Here is a 22426-nt window from a genome sequence, read left to right on the forward strand (position 1 = left end):
GTCCACAAATCTTAAAGCTGTCAAGTTTGAAGACCCCTGGGGGTTTTTTTCCCTAAAGGGTTAGGGGTGCAAGGGTCTTGTAACTTGACAGCTTTAAGAGTTGCGTGCTTCAAATGCCAGAGTTTCTGAGCCAACATTTTGGTTGCTAAGCAGGAGCGTTGTTAAGTGATACTGATATTATATAACACTTTGAATTAAGCGGGTACCTTGAAGAAACATAACTTTGAGTTTCAAATAATACTGATTTCGTTGTTGTCTTAGGTGACATCTGTGAAAAAAATTCGGGTGCTCAGGCATGAAAATGTGCCGCTCAAACACTATACTTTTCTGCTCACATTGAAAAAAAATTAGAGGGAACATTGCTTCCGGGTCTGTTTTGGCAGGTCACTGCGTGGTGTGGCTCTCTGACTCTCACAGTTTTAAATTTTGGCTCTTTTTGTTGAACTTGTTCGCCATCCCTGATATAGAAGTTTTTTGCTGTTCTAGATCAAAGAGAAAACATTTCAGTTACAAGATCTGTCTGTTCCCTGCAATAAATATTTAGCCACATATTCAGTACCATTTGGAATCAAATAGAATGGTATGCTAAGTACAGGTAGACCTCTTTTCACACATGACTGTTGCAGCATCCCACGGCCACATGATCAAAATTCATGATCAAAATTCAGATGCTTGGCAACTGATTCATATTTATGACAATTGCAGTGTATGATCACCTTTTGAGACATTCTGACAAGCAAAGTCAACAGTGATTTGCCTCTCATTAGTTCTGTATTGCCACTTTGGTTATTTCCCCTATTGCAGAACATCACTGGCCTGGCATAAGGAGGATCTTCATCAGGGCAATCCAGAACCTGGCTCCAAGGTAAGGTCTGGGGTAGTGGAGCACATGAAGTCATTCAGCTCAGCTGCTTAACTGAGGGAAAACCTTTCTTTAGGATACCCTGTTTACCTGAAAATAAGACCTCCCCAGATAATAAGTCCAATTGGGCTTTTGCTAAAATAAGCCCTCCCCAAAAAATAAGCCCTCCCCTAAAATATTTAAACGCATGTGCAGCCGGTCCCCACCATTTCCTGGGGGAAGGGGGGAACATGCCCAATGCACCTCACATACAACTGCCATCCATGCAGAGGTCGCTCCCGCAAACCCTAGCTACCATGCCCCTTCTCTTAGTGGCGGCTGCAAAAAGAGCAGCAGGCCCAGGGATGCTAGGGCTGGCAAGAGGGTGCCAGAAACAGAGACAGAACTTCCGGCCCTCTCTGGGTCAGCTGATCTTCAGGCCGAGGTTAAGGGGCCTCCTGCATTTCAAAAATAATAAGATCTCCCCAAAAATAAGGCCAAGTGCTTATTTCGGGGGTCAAAAGAAAATAGGACCCTGTCTTATTTTTGGGGAAACACAATAAGTAGAATGAATTTAGTATTGTCCTTTTAAAATGTCATGGATTTGACATTCTATGAACTTGTCAAGGACAATCTAATCTTTATAAATGCCTATAGAGATTCTTAGTCATCCAGGTCATGGTTATCCCAAACATGCTTTTTTCAAGAGACAACTGGACTTTCTGGTTTCTCTTTGAAGACATTTTGCTTCTCATCCAAGCTTCTTCAACTCTGACTGGATGGTGGAGAATAGAAGGATTTATACCAGTGATGGTGAACCTTTTTTGGCCCATGTGCCAAAAGTGGGTGGAGCATAGGGAGGTCGTGCACCGGCATGCCACATATGCATATGCTTCCCTCCTCTGTGCGCATGCGTGCATGATCAGCACTTCCCCCCACTTTTGGTGCTCTTTTTTCACCCTCCCCAGGCTCCAGAGGCTTTCTAGGAGCCTGGGGAGGGCGAAAACAGCCTCCCACCTCCCAGAGGCCCTCCGGAGACTTCAGGAGCTTCCCTGAAGGCTCTGGAGAGCAAAAAACAGCCCTACGGCCAAACCAGAAGTCACTTCCTGTTTGCTTGTAGGGCTGTTCTTCGCCCTCCGGAGCCTTCAGGGAAGCCTCCTGAAGGCTTCTGAAGGCTCTGAAAGGCAGAAAATGGCACTACGGCCAAACCAGAAGTGTCTTCCGGTTTGGCCGAAGGACTGTTTTTTGCCCTCTGGAGCCTTCAGGGAAGCCTCCTGAAGGCTCTGGAGGGCAAAAAACAGCCCTACGAGAAAATCGGAAGTCTATTCCTGAAGTTCCTATTTACCTATAGGGCTGGTTTTTCGCAGAGAAGCCTCCCGAGGATGAAAAATGGCCTCAAAAGAAGGCCAAAGTCTGTCGTTTGGTCGCAAATATTTGTGCATCACCTCTTTCAATTGTGCATAAAATCAGCAATTATCAACCCAATATACATGAGTACATTGTTATCATTGTAAATCAATTATTCAGTTTACTCTTATAATTTATACACAATTGAAAGCAGTGATGCACAAATATTTGTGACCAAACGACATGCTAAACACATATGTAATTGATGATATTTTTATGTTATATGTATGTTTGTTTTTGTTTGCTTAAAAACTAAAAAACTTTTATAAAAAAAAAGAAGGCCAAAGTCAACTGGCCAATGTGCACATGCACGCTGGAGCTGATAGTGCAACACCTTGCATGCCCTGACAAATGGCTCTACATGTCACCTGTGGCACGTGTGCCATAGATTTTCCATCACAGATTTATACTCTTTGCAGGCAACTGGACATTTGCATTCATTTAGCAGGTCGTTAAGGTCACCTGGACCTTAACGACTTGTGATCTGTGTCATCAGGATAACCTGAGTGGTTCAAATTGGTGGGGAGCCAACTGTTGAAAGGACTGTGTTGTAGATTGGAGATAGATGATGTTGTATCCATCCCCCTCTGTTGATTGCCTGTTTTTTTTAAAAAAAGATAAGTTTTATTGCAAAAAAAATTTCCCCCATCATACATACTTTATGGACATAGTGTGGTTGTGGTCACATCTTATGCATCATATTTATAATCATAGTTTCAATATATTCTAATCTTCCCACTTTTATCAATATTCATCTCTTTTGTATAATCCTTTATCTTTTTTCATTAATTCATTTAAGCTTACATATCATTACTAAATGTTCCCTCTAATTTTTTTTCAGTGTGAGCAGAAAAGTATAGTGTTTGAGCGGCACATTTTCATGCCTGAGCAGCACCTGAATTTTTTTCACAGGTGTCACCTAAGACAACAACGAAATCAGTATTATTTGAAACTCAAAGTTATCTTTATTCAAGGTACCCGCTTAATTAAAAGTGTTATATAGTATCACTTAACAACGCTCCTGCTTAGCAACCAAAATGTTGGGTCAGAAACTCTGGCATTTGAAGCACACAAGTCTTAAAGCTGTCAAGTTACAAGATCTTTGCATCCCTAACCCTTTAGGAAAAAAAACCCCAAGGGGTCTTCAAACCTGACAGCTTGAAGACTTGTGGACTTCAACTCCCAGAATTCCTCCTCCAGTCGTGTTGGCTCAGGAACTCTGGCATTGAAGCATGCAAGTCTTAAAGCTGTCAAGTTGCAAGATCCTGGCACCACTAACCCTTTAGAAAAAAAAACACAGGGGTCTTCAAACCTGACAGCTTGAAGACTTGTGGACTTCAATTCCCAGAATTCCTCCTCCAGTCATATTGCGGCGACGTCATCTGCGTGGATCTGCTCCATCTTCGGTTTTTTTCACAGGGGGCAGGGCTGCCGCTGAAGATGCTGACGAGCCCCTGCCACCACCAGAATAACAGCTGCCGCCTCCTCCTCCTCCTCCTCTAACAGCACTGCCAGATTTGCTGCCCGGCACTATGGCTGAGGTGTAGCCGCCAAAGCTCCCGCTGGCGCCCCCGCCCATGGCAGCATCGGCGGCATGTCCCCCTTCACTCGGAGCACCTGAGCTGGGCACCGCGTTACCCCTGCCGCCTCCTCCTCCTCCTCCGCCGTGCTTTTGAGAAGCCATGAGGCCTTTTCCCCCTGCTCCCGCCCCTCCGCCGCCTTCCTACTGGCTCCCGCGGCCTCATGGCTCCTCAAAAGCACAGCAGAGGAGGAGGGGGCAGGGGTAACGTGGGGCCCAGCTCAGGTGCTCCGAACGGAGGGGGAGGCGCCGCTGCCAGGGGCGGGGGCGCCAGCGGGAGCTTTGGTGGCTTCACCTCGGCCGCAGCGTCGGGCAGCAAATGTGGTGGTGCTGTTAGAGGAGGAGGAGGCGGCAGCAGATATTCCGGTAGCGGCAGGGGCTTTGGGGGTTTACTTTAGCCGCAGCGCCGGGCGCAAGCAGCTAGGATTGGCCGCCCACAAAGGACCTCCCCGGGCTTGCTTTGCTGAACTACTGTCAGTCACCCCGTGCTGATCAAAACAAGTCCGGGGAGGTCCTTTGCGGGCGGCCAGTTCTAGCCATCTGCAAAGGACCTCCCCAGCCTCCGGCGCCTCTGACAGTTTGAAATCACTGCGCGGCAGTTGGAAACTGCTGCGCGGTGTTTTCTTGCCACGTGCGCGGCCACGCAGCCGCGCACCTTAGAGGGAACAGTGCTAAACACCCTTTACTTTTTGTCTTCAGCTAATTATCATTAATTCATCTTTACAAATTAACCCTTTTAACCATAGCTTTGCTATTCCAACTTCCACAGTATTATTCTCTTTACTTAATTCTTTATCATTTCTTATTCAATTTTTAAACATAGTTAACATCACTGTATGCCCTGTATTTCACCTTTTTTCCAGTTTTTCCAGTTATTTACCCTATTTTTTCTTCCCAGAAAATATCTCATGAATTCCCCTTCCACAATCATTAACATTTTAAATTCCCAACATTGTTTAAATTATATTCAAAATTAATAGTATTTATTTAATTATCTACTTTCACATTCCCATCTACTGATCTAACTCATTATTTATGTGTACTAATATTTGCTCTATAATTATACTTCTCTTCTATTAACCTTTTCCTCCTTATCCATCATCTCTTGTTGTTTTAGGGATCCCATTTTTTTCAATCAAAAATACTTTATGGACAGAGTGTGGATGAGGTCACATCTTATACATCATATTTATAATCATAGTTTTATTATATTCTATCATATATATTCCACTTTTATCACTATTCATTTCTTTTATATACAATACAATAGTAGAGTTGGAAGGTATATATAATCCTTTATCTTTTTTCATTAATTTATTTAAGCTTACATATCATTACTAAACACCCTTTTCTTTTTGTGTTTGACTTATTATTAATTCATCTTTACAAATTAATCATTTTTAATGGGTGGGTTGCTGCCAGCATTACTGCAGGTTTGGCGGGCATTTTTTCCCCAAAATATGGACTTTGTTGTCTTCAAAATACCTTTGTCTTTTAAATGCAGATGGACTGCTGAATCATGTCCTGATGGGTTTGTTCTCCTATGTTGTGCCATGCATTTATGAAGTGGTTGTTTCGTTTCCCCAGTGTAAAGATCTGCTCATAGCTCACTGCATAGAACTGCATATACCACGTTGCTCAGTTTCTGTCTGGGTATTTTATCCTTGGGGTGGACAAGCTTCTGCCTTAGTGTATTTTTGGGTTTGAATGGTGCACGTATGTTATATTGGCTGAAGATCCGCCTGAGCTTTTCTGACATGCCTGCAATGTATGGAATGACAATGTTGCTTTGTTTATTGTTCTCTTCATTGTCTGTTACAGAAGCGCTCCTGTAGGGTCTTTTTTGAGATTTGAAGAAGGCCCACTTGGGATACCACATGTTCTGAGGGCTTCCTTGATATGTTTATGTTCTTTTTCTTTCCCATCTTTGCTGATAGGCAGGTCTTCAGCTCAATGATTTAAGGTTCTGATGACTCCTAATTTGTGCCGCAGTAAGTGGTGGGACTCAAAATGTAAATATTGATCTGTGTGAGTGGGTTTTCTGTAAACTTCAGTGTTAAGGCTTCTGTCTTCCTTGATGTGTCATCGCTAAAAGAATGCAAATGTCCAGCTGTCTGCAAAGAGACTTTCATTTCCCACCATCCAGTCAGAGCTGAAGAAGCTTCTTGGATGAGAAGCCAAACGTCTTCAAAGAAAAACTACCACTTGAAAAAAGCATCTTTATAAGCACAAAGAACTCTCATTTTAGAGGAGCAAGAATATATCACCCTTTTGTATTGCTCTGCTAATGGAATCTCAATTCTACAATTCTACACTTTATAGTGCATCCTTAATATTCTTAATATCCTTTACAGCATATTCAGGTCAGTACCGTGCATGACCAATATAATGTAGGTCAGTGGGTTATGTTGCTAGATAAGCTTGGAACTGCAATCTTCTTAACAAGTTTTGACAACTTTTTCTTCATATAAAAGACCATGTAAAAGAGAAAGAGTATAAAATACTGTAATACAAGCTAATAAATTATCAAAAGATGAAAATATGCTCAAAAGATTTGGCAGAAATCAACAGACTTTACTTTAATGTAAAGAATGGGTGTCGAACTCGCCACGTCACATTGCCATCATGTGACATTTTGTGACGTTTTTCCCATTCACTGAGTTAGGGTGGGCATGGCCTGTGCATGATACATCCAGCCCATGGGCCGCCAGTTTGACACTCCTGATATAAAGTCTATATACAAAAAGGTAAAGTACATAAACAAGTTGGAACAGATATTCATTTTGTTTCACATATTAAAGAAATGCCTTTTCTAAAATGAAGATTGTTACAATACAGGTTGTCCTCCTTTAGTGACTGTTTAATGTAGCAATCTTTTGCATTTATGATAGTGATGAAATAGTAACTGTGACCAAACTTCACATTTATGACCTTTGCAGACCTGTAAAGCAAAACAAAGCCAAAGTAAGATCATAAGCACAGTTGCGGTGTCACTTAGTGACTGCTTCACTAACATTAACAGACTGCTGAAATGCTCTATCTAGCTATCTAACTATCTATCATCTCTATCATATTTCTCTCTCCCCCCCCATCATATTTCTGAACTGCCTATCTTCCTCAAAGAGGAACTCTGGGCAGTGTACAGTAGAATAGAAAAACAATATATAGCAATAGCAGACATATACCACTTCACAGTGCTTTTCAGCCCTCTCTAAGCGATTTACAGAGTCAGCATATTGCCCCCAACAATCTGGGTCCTTATTTTATTGACCTTGGAAGAATGGAAGGCTGAGTCAAACTTGAGCTGGTCAGGATTGAACTCCTGACTGAGAGAATAGGTAGCCTGCAATATTGCATTCTAAGATTGTACCTTCATGGTTCCTGAAATTTTTTTGTATAAAATATAAATGTTAGAATTAAAATTTCAAAATTAAATTTTAGAGGGAGGCAAGAATAATTAAACCTTGTTAAAAAATCAATTAAAAAAGCAATGGGAGGGCTCACAGCGTACCACCCAGCCCCTCTGCTTCATGATCCTTTGGGCTCCTGACATAATATGATATTGAACGAATAACAGAAAACGTTAAGGCTTTTCCATTATTTCATTATTAGTGAAATAGGAAGAAAAAGTGTTTGCTATTATAAAGACTGGAGATTGGATGGAGTTAGCAATGGATACATTGGGAGTCTCAAATTTTTCACACATAAGGCTGGAAATTGGATTGGGGAAGCATTTTTTTCTCTATATATAGCTCAGGAGTCCAGTAACACATAAGATTTGTTAAACAGCCGAAAGAGGGTTGGAGAATCATTAGCTATGTTTGATGCCTATTGATGTTCTCTCTCTCCCTCCCTCCCTCCCTCCCTCCCTCCCCACCTCTCTCTCTCTCTCTCTCTCTCTCTCTCTCTCTCCCCCCTCTCTTTTCCCAGTGTTTTGTTGTGCGCTCCTTAGGCTGGGTTGAGATTCCTGAGGAGGACTTGGCACCAGGCAAAAGCAGTATTGCAGTAAATAATTGCATCCAGCAACTTTCCCAAAGCAATTGTGACAATTTTGGCCCTGCTGATAGATGGGGTGAGGTGAGTGCCTAAGGTATATAGCCCCAGGGAAAAATATCTGCTCCTAAGATATACCTGTTTTCTCTTGCCAAATTCTATTGTCTCCCATTTGGAATGTAGACATTAATTTCTTGGACCCAACTATTCTGAGGTTTTCTTTTGTCTCTTGGCCTGGGTGAAGGTTGACATCAGAGAGTCTTTCCACTCTTGTTTTCAAACATGTTATTCTCTTCCATTGTAGGCTGATATCATTACATTTGACTCTAGGGTTTGTTGACTTTCCAAACTGAGCTTTATTTTCAGTTTCTATCAATACAAAAAGTGCAGCCTTGAGAACATAAAATCAAACTAGTAAGTTAAACAAAATGGCTTATACCAAGAAGAATCACAGTGGGGTATAGCCAGGAAATAAAAAACCTATTTGATGTTTTATTATTTAATCAGCTGAGCAATAAAGTGTGGGCTGGTACAGCCCGTTTTTCAAAAGCATATATAGCAGCAGAGGACAATTTTATGAACGGCTGGGCAGTGGGGGAATTTGACATGGCCAAATCTGTGTCCCCTGAGGCTGTCAATGCAGCTTGCTTCTTAATAGAAAGTTCACCCCAGCAGAAAGCCTAGAGTATATGTGCATAGCAGTCAGACAAACAGTTGCAAGTTTGTAGAGTTGGAGATAAGGAAAGTTGGAGATGAAGAAAATATTGGAAGCCATTGCAATGGCTCAGTTGAAAGAAAAAACAAGCAGGAGTTTCCCACTGATCAAAGCCAATTAAAGTGTCTGCAGTAGAAGCAAGCAACCACAGCTATCTGAAGCAGACTTAGAAAGGACATCAAGGGATGAAAATAAAGCCCAGGTCCCAAATGAATCTCAAGGAGACAAGTAAACAAATGGTCAGGTCATGTATTGCTCCAAACCCTTGAAAATCCTGAACTAAACCCCAAAGTCCTGGTAAACAGACTACCTGCAGGGAAGTGTGAAAGAAGACCAAAAAGCGGGCCAAACTCAGAAGACCACTAGTTCCCAAGTTGCCTTAACCCAACTTTCCATAGACTGAACTAAAACAGACTGGGGAGGAACAGGAATATAGGGAGGAAAGCACCACAATAGAAGTCCCTGCTCAGAAATTAGCTCTTTCTGCTTTTATGTGTCTATCTGAAAAAGCTATGCAGAAAGGAATTTGAAGCACATGTACAGCTTTACAATGAGTTCCAGTTTCATATATGTGCTGTTAAATCCTTCTGTTTCATTCCAAACTTCTCCCTCTCACCCCCAGACCTTCTCAACCAGTTTAAGCCAATCCCAATAGAGAAGTGACTGGTCCCACCTTCTGTACTGACCTGAGGAGGAAAATTCAAAAGATTTTGAAGGCAAAGCAATACTGCAATGACAACTGCTGGAATAGGACAAAATACTTGCAACAGCTTGGATCAAAAATGAATGCATTTGTTCCCTCCCCCCCCCTTCCATTCAGCATGTCCAATTTTCAGAAACTGCCTGGACAAGTCAGGCAGCGTTTCAGAAGTGGTTTGCCATTGGTTGCTTCCTAGGACTGACCCAAGTGACTAACCAAGGGTGACGCAGCCAACTTTGTGCCCAAGGCACTAAGGCAGGACTTGCAGTCACCCTGTTTCTAGTTACTTTAACCACTACACCAAATTGTCTCTCATTTGTGCCTTTTTCAAAACAAAACAAAATAATGAAAACACGGGGGCTCTATTTTGTTCAAGAATAAATTACAGTGTTGGATTTATATTAGAACTGTTTGGTGATATAATTCACAAATCTAAAGACTCTGTTAATGAATTTAGATAAATTTATGCTGAGAGCTCAGGCATATAAACAGTGTGTTGTCTGGGTATAGTTAGTTTGAGCAATAATCATCATAATAACAATAGCATTCATAACATTAGTAATAATCATATAGTAACAATGATATCTCATCATAACATTGATAATAAACATATAATGACAATAGTGCTTTCTTATTCATTTGATTTAAACCATTTTTACAAAATTAGTCATTCTCTTATATTTTTTGAAATCTATCTCTGTTTCTGCTCGTTAACCATTGATAGAACAAATCCCATATTAAGAAATATTTAGTGTCTTCCTTGTTTTTAATTTTAAGTGTTCATCTATCCATTTCTGCACATTCTGGGTTTTTTTTATTACATTCTCTTCTGTAGGGATCTCAATGCTCTTCCAGTGTTGTGCAAACACAATTCTAGCCACTGTTAACACGTGTAGTACTAAGTACATATTACCTTTATTATATTTTTCTGGTATGATACGCAATATAAATATTTCCGGTTTTAAGTCTATGTGTTCCTTTATCATTTTTCCTATCCAAGTGTGTATTTTTGTCCAGTATTTTTTTTTGCCTTTGGACATGTCCACCACATGTGGTAATACGAGCCCAGTGTCTGATTACATTTCCAGCACTTAGCAGAGATATCCTTGAACATCTTTTTAGCCCACACTATCATTGTTTCCTTTACTTATTCTCTTCCATTCTAATGCTCAGTAAATAGTTGTAATTTTTTAAATCAACTTTTCATCTGTTCCTGTTAGGTTCTGATCTAATTCTGTTAGTTCTTTATAAAAAACCATATGTTTTGACATCTTTCTCATATCTTGATTACATTTGTACATAAGGCCACCATGTTAAATCAATCCCTTGACTATTCAATTCCTGCTTACTTTTAAGTTCCCCTTTCTCATTCAGAATATCTTTATATCTTATGATTTTTCCCATGTTAACTGGATATATCAGTGCCTCCATCATGGAAAGCCAGACTGGTATTTTCAAATAGTGCTTTTCTCTAATTTTTACCCATACTAACAATAATGCATTTCTGATATAGTGTCCTTGGAGGTATCAGTGTATTTTATTTTTCCCATACCTTTGGAAGGCATGACACCCAGTTTCAACTCATGTCCCTCCAAAATTAATAGTTGCCACGTAAGTGCAGATGCCTGATAATATCACTCCCAATCTGGCAACCCAAAACCTCCTCTGTTATTAGAATCTTGTAGCAATTTCAAACTTATTCTTGCTTTTTTCCCCTTGCCAAATGAATTTTGACATTAATCTATTCCGTTCTTCAAAATATTTTTCCCAACTTTATTGGAATTGTTTGGAACAAGTAAGGAAGATGATAGGAAGATGTTATGTTAGGAAACTTTCCCTTTTAATCTATCATAAGATAGTGTTCCCAGTCACAGTCTGTCCCCATTATTACAGCTTTTGCTAAACATGCCTTAGACAGAGGGATTTTCATTCCTGTACCATTCACACTTTTCGGCCTTCCTTAACAGGGTCAAAACATGATGATGATTCTCAAGGAAGATACAATGAACTTGGTGGATCTTTTGGACCACAGCATCATCCACTGCCAGCCCATCATCAATATTCGTGTTTGGGGGGTGGGCTGCAACAAAGGCAGGTGAGTAATAATGGGTAGGTTGGAGAAAGGAGACCTTCTTACCGAAACCAAACTCCAAGGGCAACTTTTCAGTCTACGTGTTGTAACTAATGAGTTATTAAGCTATATGCTGTTGGGTGCAAAAATTGAGGATTACCCACCACCACCCTGATTTTCCCATGGGATCTTCTGCTACTTCTTTCTACCCTTATCATGTGGGATCACCACTTATTCCCATGCTATTGACAGGGTAGCTGCTTCAGATACTCTTCATTAATCGTTCTTTTTCCCCCCTACATGCTATGCTTGATCAAGGGACAGGTAAGTTCCCCTCTTCCTCCTGAAGCAAAGCTAGAGCTTGGAGCCCTGCTCTTGCTCATTGGGCTCTCCTCTCCTTGCAGGGATTTTGCTTTCGTGGCCAGTGACAAGGACACGTGTGTGCTGAAGTGCCATGTCTTCCACTGCAATGTGCCTGGCAAGGCTATTGCCAAAGCTCTGCATGAAATGTGCTCCAAGGTATCCCTCCTGACTTGTAGCACAGTTCTTTACATTAATATGTAAACACATGCGCGCGCACACACACACACACACACACACACCATCTGCATGTGCACCCAGACACACATATGCTACATATGGAAAGGTGGTGGTTCTGAGATGTACTTTTAGTGCAGCGTCAAGAGTTTTCAGTACTGTAACTAAGTAACAGACGTCACTGATGTTTCATTCTGCAGGAGTGGGAGACAAAATGAGTATTAAAATAATCTTAGTCTCTTTATATATTTTCCAAATCAAGGGAAAATTATTTAAAGGGAGCAAAGACTTTGCCAGCCTATCTCTGCATGATAATTTTTTGAAAATTGAAATAAGAAGTTGGGAGGGCAGAAATAAAAAATACTGGAAAGATTCCCTAAAGATCCCTCTGATGTGTTATGGCTTGGATCACCTCCTCTGATTATACGACTTGGATTATAGCATATACAGTCCACTCATGCTTCCTAGTGCACACCCACAGAAACAATAAGGGAGGGAGGAAGCAGAAACATACACATACTAGTATGATACATTACTTCATTACACAGAACAAGCTAAAGACCCCCCCCCCCCTGTGACCATGGCTGTAAAAGGAGCCAGAACAGTGGTGAAATGCAATTTTTTTTACTACTGGTTCTGTGGGCATGGCTTGGTGGGCGTGGTGTTGCTTGGTGGGCGTGGTGTTGCTTGGTGGGCGTGGCAGGGGATGGATACTGCAAAATCTCCATTCCCACCCCACTCTGGGGCCAGCCAGAGATGGCATTTGCCGGTGTGCTGAAACTTTTGCTACTGGTTCTCCAGAACCTGTTAGAACCTGCTGGATTTCATCCTGGGCCAGAAACAATGCGAGAATACTTGCTTGGCATCTTTTCCCTTCCTTCCTACTTTGCACCAATCTTACCTTCTACTATATCTATTACAAGCTTCTTGTTGCTATACCTGGCAGCAGTGAGAGACTTTATTCTCTTGCAACTGTACTTTTACTGCTTATTGTACAAATGTTTACAGCCTGCAACATTTTATTGTAGTTCTGAATGGTTGCAAACTGTTTGTGTTGTGGGCTTCTTGGTGCTTTATGAGTTTAGTTTGCTACAAACTTCTCATTACCCAACTGCCATGTTTCTCCGAAAATAAGACCCAGTCTTATTTTCTTTTGGCTCCAAAATAAGCACTAGGGCTTATTTTTGGATGATGTTTCTCTCCCCCCCCCCCAAGGTATATGGGAGTACTCACTTCTTCTGCTTGCTCACGGTGGGGTAAGAGGCTGTGTGGTGTCCTATTGCCGCTGCTACAAGGCAGGGTGGGTGGAGCTGCCGCACGTGCTGTGCACTGGCTTAACTTAGGGCTCCTGCAGCCAGGCCACCCACATCCCAACACCTGCCTTGCTTTGCAGTGGCAGCTCCAGCAGCCCTGTCCAGCAGGACCTTGCGTTGCCGCTGGTCCACTTCTTATGCTTGCTCAGATGGCTGCAACAGAGCAGAAGGCCGAGTGATGTGTTGGTGCAGCAACCGCAAAGTGAGGCAAGGAGGGTGGAGCTGCCCCATGTGCTCCGCACTGACTTACCTCAGGGTCCATGCAGCCAGGCCAGCTATACCCTGACACCTGCCTCACCTTGTGGCCACGGCACCAACACATCACTTGCAGTGGTGGGATTCAGATTTTTTTACTACCAGTTCTGTGGGCGTGGCTTGGTGGGCATGGTGTGGCTTGGTGGGTGTGGCTTGATGGGCATGGTAGGGGAAGGAGACTGTAAAATCTCCATTCCCTCCACACTCTGGGGGAAGATTACTAGAAAGAGTCTAGAGCCTGGGGAAGGCAAAAAACAGGTTCACTGTGCCATTACCTGCCAAAAGCAGGGGAGGGGGGGTTGCGTGTGCATGCATGGGGGAGGGCGCATAAAATTATACTGAGCACGGACACAGATTACCCTCCTGCACCCCCAAACTTTTGGCACCCGATGGCAAAAAGGTTAGCCATCACTGCCCTAAGCTATATAAAGCTAGAAGGTCCCTTGTTAAGAAGTTTCATCAGAAGGTTTCACCAAGCTGCTTACCAAATCAAGACTTTGGGTCACCAGAAAAAACAATGAAAACATATATAGGAGATACTTGTATTTAAAACAAAAATACATATATATTTTTCCAAATGAATGCATGTACTGATAAAATATTTATCATGTGTCTGGCTTCATCTCTCTCACAGATTATAATATAGTACTCATTATTCTGGAAATAATACTAAAATGAAATCTTAAATATAATTTTAAGATGGTCTTGTTTTATTCGGGTCTTTTCCCGTGTAAGATTGAAATTGTCTTGGCAACGTTTCGGCGAGGTTTCACTCACCATCTTCAGGCTGGTGTCTTTGGCTCAAAGCGTGGTCAGAGCTGCCGTCTTTCTATAAATTTTGGTGGAGGGGTGTGTGGATGCTGGTTTTGTTTCAGTAAGTGGATTGATTAGCTGTGTGGTTGTATCATGATTGGTAGATTGGTGCTGATTGGTGCTGGCTGTGTGTCCATTGTTGTTTTGTGTTGTAACAGCCTAGGTGGTGGGTGGGGCTCGTTTGTTGACTAGGACTGGTTTCCAGATGTCTGGTAGGCGGGAGGTATCATCACATTTATTCATGCTGTGGGGGTATTTCTATATTTTGATAGCCCTCCATAATTATTCTCTTGTCGAAGTGTTCAGTTTTGAGGATTAATTTGGTTCCTTCAAAATTAATTTCATGTCCTGTAGCTTTAAGGTGCTGGAAAAGGGAGGAAGTTTTTTCTTTTTTTCTTACTGCATTCTTGTGTTCTGCGATGCGTGCATTTATTCTCCTGTTCGTTTGTCCTATGTATGTTGCAGGGCAGATTTTGCATGGTCTTTCGTAGACTCCTTGGTTTTCTAGCTGGATTTTGTCTTTGGGGTTTCTTAAGATGTTGGCTATTTTTGGGTCAGTGTTGAAGGCTGTCTTGATATTGTGTTTGTGGAGAATTTTGCTGATTTTATCTGTGGTGCCATTGATGTAAGGGAGGAGGGCGATGCCGTTGTCCTGTTCTGTGTCTCAGTTCTTGGGGGAGTTTCCCTTTGGATTAGGTTGGTAATTGTTTTTCTTTGGAATCTGTTGGAGATTAATACGTTTGTAAGAGTGCGTAATTGAATCCCATCAGCACCCTGCACAGATCAACTCTGTAGCCAAGACCCTCATCTCCAGAACCAAACACCTAGCCGTCAAAGACCACCTGAAAACTGAATTACACACTCTCACAAATGTATTAATCTCCAACGGAGATTAATTTGGCTTCATCTACTAGGTAGGGGGCTGGACTTGATGGTCTAAGGCCCCCCCCTATATCTTTATTATTCTTTCATTTTGCACCAAGCAGTATCAATTTGTAGTCGTCCACAATTTCTGTCTCACATGGTACCATAGTGTGCAAGAACCAATGGTTTAAAAATGAACAACAAAAACCAGACTTTTAACATGTTAATTGATTTCTTAAAGTCCAAATACAATTTTAATGTTCTTAAAGAGGTGTGCAAAATGAAAGGAGTTATTGATAAGACTCTTCAAATACCTTATCATCAGATATCAGAAACAGCAATCACAACTTCTAACTACACCCTAAGAACATCCTTGATGATAGCAGGGTAGATAAGAGGGAGCAAATGTGATTAATCTCATTCTTTCACATTTATTCTTAAAGTGAAAACACAAAAAGTCAATATATGTAAAATCAAATGAATGGAGTAGCTTCAGTAAAGAAGTCTGTAGATCATATTTATTTGAAAGGAAACCATGAATCTAAAATTATCTCTCTCAAGAAAATGAAAATCATACAGAAAATATCTCATTTGTTGGCATAGATTCAGCAAATGTAAGATCACACATTGGAAAACAAATTATTGGGAGTAAGTCCAATTAATGAACAGTTGCTCCTTTTACCCACATAAAGTTATTTTCTTCCCTTGGACTAATTTATTCTAAACTAAAAAATAATTATAATATAATTTATAATATATAAGCATATTTGCATATACATACTATATATATATAGTATTACACATACATGTGTATGTTAATGTACACACACACACACACACACATACACACACATTACAATTACAACTACAATATATTCAGCACATTACCAGAGTCTTGGGATTTCAAGCGCAGCATCTTAGCTGTTTCTAGCACTGCACTCTTTTGGACAGCTCTTGTGTCATTCCTGGAATCTGTTGGAGCCAGCCTCCTAACTTAAAAGTCACAGTCCCAAGAGCTAATACTACCATTAGGGCCACTTTTACCTTTACTTTCTTCTCCAGTTCCTCCTTCATTCTCTGGTAGTTCTCCAACTTCTCCTATTTCTTCTTTCTGGGGTTGCTGCCATCTGGCACTGTTATATCTATCACCACTGCTGTCTTCCAGTCTTTGTTTACTGCCATGATGTCTGGTTGATTAGCCAGTACTGGCCTGTCTGCCTAGATCTGGAAATCCCAAGGTTCTTAGCCCTTTTATTTTCCACAACCTTCTCTGGGGTTGCCCATCTAGACTTTGAAGAATCTAGCCCATATTCTGTGCAATAAATTTTATTTTACATGTATTGGGAGATATATGTGGTTGTTTAAATATTTTTGATAGTTGAAAAAACCCAAACTGAATAAAAAGTGTATTACCACAATTCAAACATCTATTTGATAACAGGAATAATGTTTCTCTTACAATAGGGGTAGGCACCTGTACCATTTACAAATATTACTATAATTCCCAACTTCAGTCACTTTGGCCAATGGTATAACACTAGAAATTATATTATAGCAAATTTAGCATGCCACATATTTCTATTTTAGCATATTATTATGAGAGTTTATATGTACATATAATACACACATGCATATATTTTTAATTCTAATTGAATTAGGGCTGATTGAGTTCTTATAGGTTTCACAATTATGTATCAGGTTTCTTGTGAAATAAAATGATCACATCATTATTCAATTTTTGATGAAAACCAATCTGAAAAAAATCTGAATTATTGCTCACCATCTCTTCATTCTAGAAGAGATTAAGGAAGAACCAGGTTACATTGATAGCAGAGTTATCTATAATTCACCATTTGTTCCCTTGAAGTCCTGGAAGCTGTATTTCTAACACTGCATTTGCCCTTTTTTGCAGTCACTTTACATTGCTAAACTGGTGGTTTTAGGACTAAGTGATGTGAATCAGGACAGGCTGCTTTAAATTATTGGTTATGATAGTGCTGCAGTTTAAAACTATTAGGAAGGAGTGTTTTGGCTTTAGGAATACAGCACTTATCTATTATTCTTTAACACAGCAGCTTCTTTCCTCTGTCTTGGTGATTGAAGTCATCTTTTTTTTGCTGATGATTCTTATTTCTAGTATTTTCTATTCTCTGTATAAACTGTCCTATCTTATTTTCTTTGAGCAGGAGATCCTGCCCACCATACACCTATGACTGCCTCATTTCTTTATGTTTGTGGCAATCACTGTGTGATTTAACAGAACTAAATGCCTTATTTCCTAAACTTGTAATTACCGGTAGATGTGCATTTTAAACTGAAAATAATACTTGTATGTTTTCTTTGTTTCTGACTTTTTAAATTATAGCTTGTGTGCTTGGCCACTTCTCCCAAAAGGGGGAAGGGCTAGTAACATCTCAAACCTAGAGGACCATCAGCTGGTATTAGAGAGTTACTTTTTATTATTGTAATATTTTATTTTTTATTGGAAGGAAAGTGTTCAAGTTGTGAGATTCCTATCTATATCACAAACTGATGTAAAGGGGAAGAATGTTTGATAATGACATCCCCCAAGGGAGGAGGTAGCAACAACAGAAAATAAAGGCAAGAAGGCATAGCAGTGAATGTCAAACACAGAGGACTACTGGGAAAGACAGGTTGGCTTCCCACTTTTCACCTTAGTTTCAGCCCTAAGTTAGGTTATCATGACATAACATTAATGGATGAATCTACTGGGTAGATGTACCCAAGCTGTAGAACGAAGAAAAAGAATTCGCATGGAGCCCTTACACATAGTACCTACTAAGGACTCAAGCTATCCCAGGTGGAAAGCAAAATTGATTCTTTTACCCTCTGGAACAATCTCAGCTATCTAGAGCTCCCTAGAAGTCAAACAATATGTTGAGAAGATATCTCCATAGCAAGTTGACAAAAGTTGGAAGCAGCATGCAAGAAGGTATCCTGCTTCCATTTATGACATTGAGGGGAAGCATTGATGATACACCTTAATGCATTGCCACTATTTTGCTGCTATTCTCCTAAAGGATGAATGCCAATTTTAAATAATGGAATTTTTGCTGTATGTGAATATTCCTGTTATTTGATGGCCAAAATCACTAAAATCTTCTTGGACTTGGACTCTGATTAGACTAGTTTAGTTGAGGTGCCTGGGGCATGCTCTCATGCTAGTTTAATGATGAGCTTGAGTCTGTGACTCCTGATGTGGCAGCTAGGGAGTTCAAACTGAGTTCAACCACCTATTAGACCCAGTTTCCTCCTGCATTGTTCAGATAGACCAAGAGATAGGCCATGGGTCCATGGTATCAGCTTCTTTGAGGGAATGGGGTGATTTCTTTGGCCTTGAAGGAAGTGGTGGTGTGCTTCCTGATCAAGAAGCCATCCTTGTACCCAACAATTTTGGGCCACTATTGATCTGTTGACAGCCTTCTTCTGGGGGAGCATTAGAGTGTTGAGAACATGGTTGAACAGCAAAGGATTCTAAAGGAATCTATTATCGACATCTCTTTTAGTTGGGCTTCAGGCAAGGAGTCATTATGGAGATGGATTCTGTCATATAATAGAAGCTTTTTTAAAATGAACATATTATTTACTACACTTGGTGAACATCCCTGGTAGTCATCAAAATGTATGAATTGTGTAGCTTGGTCTCATTTTATGAACATTAGTCAATAGAAGTCCCACTTGGTTGATGATTTGAAAAACAAATCTTTTGAACCATGCTCTTCACAGGCTTCATCAGAATCAGACTTCTAGTGGTTGATAGTCAATCAGCAAAATGCCAATTAAGCTTGTGCACCTGTTAGTAAGATCAACTAATAAGAGGATCAGATTGCATTTATTGAAGGAGGGGGACTTGTTATTTGAATTCTTATTTCTGCCGATACAATTGGAGCCCGTGCACCTAGCTCCTCAGTTTTACTATAATAACATACTAAGATAAGCTTTAAGTTATAATGGCCTTTTTCTATCTTATAGATCATGGCTGAGCAAGCAGTGGCAAGTAGCAGCCTCTCTCGATCCATCACCCTTGAATCTTTTTCTCCAAATGATACATCTCTGCAAGGTAACAAGATTCTAGACCAAGTTTCTTTAATTACATGCATTTTATTTTTCCTCACAATTATAGAAATGTAGTGATTATTCCTTAGGCTTTTATATTAGGAACCACTACGCTTTACCACCTTACCCCAGAAAGAAGCTCTGCTTTGGGATGAAAGATTGAATAACAAAGCAGCATTTTTGCTATATAAGGATGATTCGTTGAATTTCACCTTGGCATTTGTTGCTTGGTGTCTTTATCTTTGAATGGATTTTGTCTGATCTTCACAGACGGTGAAGGTTATGTGTGGTAAATCATTTCACTGAATAGGATCCATACCTTTCCTGATACATCATGAAGTACAGTACACAGTAAACAGCAAATTACCATATTGTCCAGTTTGAAAATGCACAACTGACCTGCTATAATTGTAGAAGAATTCAGGAAATGGGTGGGAAATCAGAGAGATGGTCAGTGAAGAACACATCTGCTGGTCACCTTTACCATCAAAACACAGCTGAAAGAATTATGCCAGACTGAAGTTTCTGGCAATCTGAAGAGGAGTTTCATTGGTATGAATGAAGGAACAGATGAGCTCTTGACTGTTCCCTTAGTATAAACTGTAATGCAGCATTTGATACCTCCTATAAAAACTTGCATTTCTTGATGGCACTCTTAAGGACCAATGAATGAACTCAGTGGGACTTACTGTAGAATCAAGATGAAACATTTTATTACTCATTAAGTGACATGTTTCAGTATCTCCTTATTTCAATGCCTTGAGATTTATTTTCTGAACAACAGATTGGAACAAATATGTTCTCTTTTGTTCCTGCAGCTGATATGTTGGATGTTGTGAGAGAGTCTGTTCAGAAATTCAAAGCTTTTTATATCGGCAGCTTACCAGTATCTAAATCTATGGGTAGGTATTTCTTAATGATTTCTTGCAATTTATGTTTATAACTGCTTCATAAATATTGTAAGATATAATCTTGTCTATTTTATCAGCCTTTTTATAGCTATGAAATTATAAATTGCAATTGGTGGTTTATGTCAATGGTCTGACTAATGACCCCAACAAACATAAACACTTTCAGAAACTTTGAAATCCCAAAAGCAAAACTTTACTGAGTACATCATTTTGGCACCGAAGAAAGCAAAACCAGCTCTAACTTTCCCCATGCAATCCTGCATAAAGAATAGATTTCTCCACTCCTCCCACTGGAAAGGTCACAATGTCCAATTATGAATTGTCCTTTTGTTTTGAGAAGAGTTTATGTCTTGGCCGACACCTGCAGAAGTTTCCTTGGTGGGTGCTTGGCTCTCCAGTCTGAAGCCTATGCATTCCATCTTCCCCTTCTCTTCCCCAGTTCTTTGGCAAGTTGAGAAGCAATAATATTCACAGGAAGCATAATCATTCAATTTTGACATGCTAGCCCCCTGGAAAGAAGGGATACCTACAAAATATCAAACACATATTACCATCGTGGGTTCATACCATTCCTCTTTACATCTCCCCCTGGTTTCTGAAGATATTTCAAATGGAACCTGTTCATTAGCCAGTCTGCCTTAACATTGTTGGCTTTAACCCATTCTGCTTCTGTCCTTGGATATCCTTTCCATTGCACTAGATACTGCAATTTCCCTTTGTAATAAGTAGAATTTAGGATCCTTTTATCTCATTGTGTTCTTCTCCCCCCATTATGATCGGGCCCGGGGTTTCTTTCCCCACCAGTCTTAGCTTAGACCTGTGATGGTGAACCTATGGCATGTGTGCCAGAAATGGCACACGGAGTCATGTCGTCTGGCACACGTGGCATCAACCATTCCTCTTCCGGGTTTCTGGCACACATGCGTGCACAATGATCAGTTGGCCTTCATGCGAGCGGCAGTGCAGCAACCTGGAAGAGCTGGTCTTTGGGCTGATTTGACAAGCTACAATGGAATACCAGATGCACTTTTCCTAATATCTTGAGTAACCATAGTTCTACTATGATGGGAATGATTATTTTCACAATAGGAAATGGACCAATATACTTGGGGCCCAACATCCTACAAGGTTGCCTTAACTTTAGGTATTTTGTGGATAAGTACACTCTTTCCCCCACCTTGAATTTGTTTTGGGGAGCTCTCCTTTTGTCTGCTTGTTTTTGCCCTTTTCTTGCGTTCACTAAGGCTTTCTTTACATCTTTGCATGCTCTATTTAGGGAGTAACTCCTTGAGAGTTACTGAGGAGGGAGGCTCCTTGGGATACTTTGGCATAGGCATGAACTCCATCCCCATGGTTACCTTAAATGGTGTAAAGCCTGTGCTGCTATGCATTGAATCATTGTATGCTACCTCTGCAAATGGCAACAGTTAGACTGTTGATAATTAATATAACAACATAGGCATTGCTCTACCACTGCAGCTTATTCTGAGGCTCCATTCGTACTTGGATGGAACACAGAGCTAAATCCTGGGAAGAACCTATCACAGTGATGGCAAACCTTTTCGGCACTGAGTGCCCAATCTGGAATGCACGTTCATGTGCACATGCTGGACTACTGAAAACCTGAAGACCAGCTGGCCGGCATGCACATGCCTGCTTTTTGGCTGTTTTGGGCCATTTTGGGGGGCATTTTCAGGCCATTTTTGTCCTGAAAAACAGCCCAAAATGCCCCCAAAATGCCTTCTTTTTGGCCATTTTTCGGGCAGTTTCAGGCCATTTTTGGGGGCTGTTTTCAAGCAGTTTTTCAAGCAGTTTTCCAGAACTCCAGTGTTCGCGAAGACCCACTGGCCGGCACACCGGAATCCAGAAGAGCAGCTGGCGATGGTGCACGTGCCCACAGAGAGGGCTCTGCGTGCCACCTCTGGCATGCATGCCATAGATTCGCCATCATGGCCCTATCAGATTTACGAATTCACACCAGAACTCCACTGTGAACTGTACTTGGTCCGAGCTGATGTGTTTGGACATTCTGTGCAGTTGGTAGATGTGTTGTATAAACATCTTGGGCGGAGCTTGGGGCATGCCACAAAGTGGGCCTGCTTGGAGAACAGATCCATGATGGTTCAAATCATAATGTCTCCCTCACTTTCTGGTAGCTCCACTATAAAATCCATAGTGATTTCCTCCCAAGATCTGGCTTTTTAGAAACCTGAAGTGGTTGGCTTGCTTGGCATTGTGACTTCGCTGCAAGACTTGCATTTGTAGGCTGTCAGGAATGTACAATTTGTCCCCTTTCCATGCCAAGTCTCCTCTCATCGTCATCTGGCTCCAATGGGTCCCAAACCATGCA

General features: G+C 40.9%; 1 protein-coding gene across 2 annotated transcripts in view; it reads left to right on the forward strand.

Annotated features, from left to right (window-relative positions):
• APBB3 (amyloid beta precursor protein binding family B member 3) overlaps nucleotides 1-22426 on the forward strand; it is a 65940-nt gene that overhangs the window by 35490 nt on the left and 8024 nt on the right. Inside the window, exons 4-9 of one of the 2 annotated variants that reach the window (XM_081950067.1) lie at nucleotides 805-865; nucleotides 7758-7904; nucleotides 11203-11330; nucleotides 11711-11825; nucleotides 19082-19169; nucleotides 19984-20067. In XM_081950067.1, coding sequence (XP_081806193.1) covers nucleotides 805-865; nucleotides 7758-7904; nucleotides 11203-11330; nucleotides 11711-11825; nucleotides 19082-19169; nucleotides 19984-20067 — 623 coding nt within the window. The remainder of the gene's footprint in view (nucleotides 1-804; nucleotides 866-7757; nucleotides 7905-11202; nucleotides 11331-11710; nucleotides 11826-19081; nucleotides 19170-19983; nucleotides 20068-22426) is intronic. The other variant, XM_081950068.1, reaches the window with a different exon arrangement.

Source organism: Natrix helvetica (genome assembly GCF_964273705.1).
Source record: "Natrix helvetica genome assembly, chromosome: 4".
In the NCBI taxonomy this organism is placed as follows: Eukaryota; Metazoa; Chordata; class Lepidosauria; order Squamata; family Natricidae; genus Natrix; species Natrix helvetica.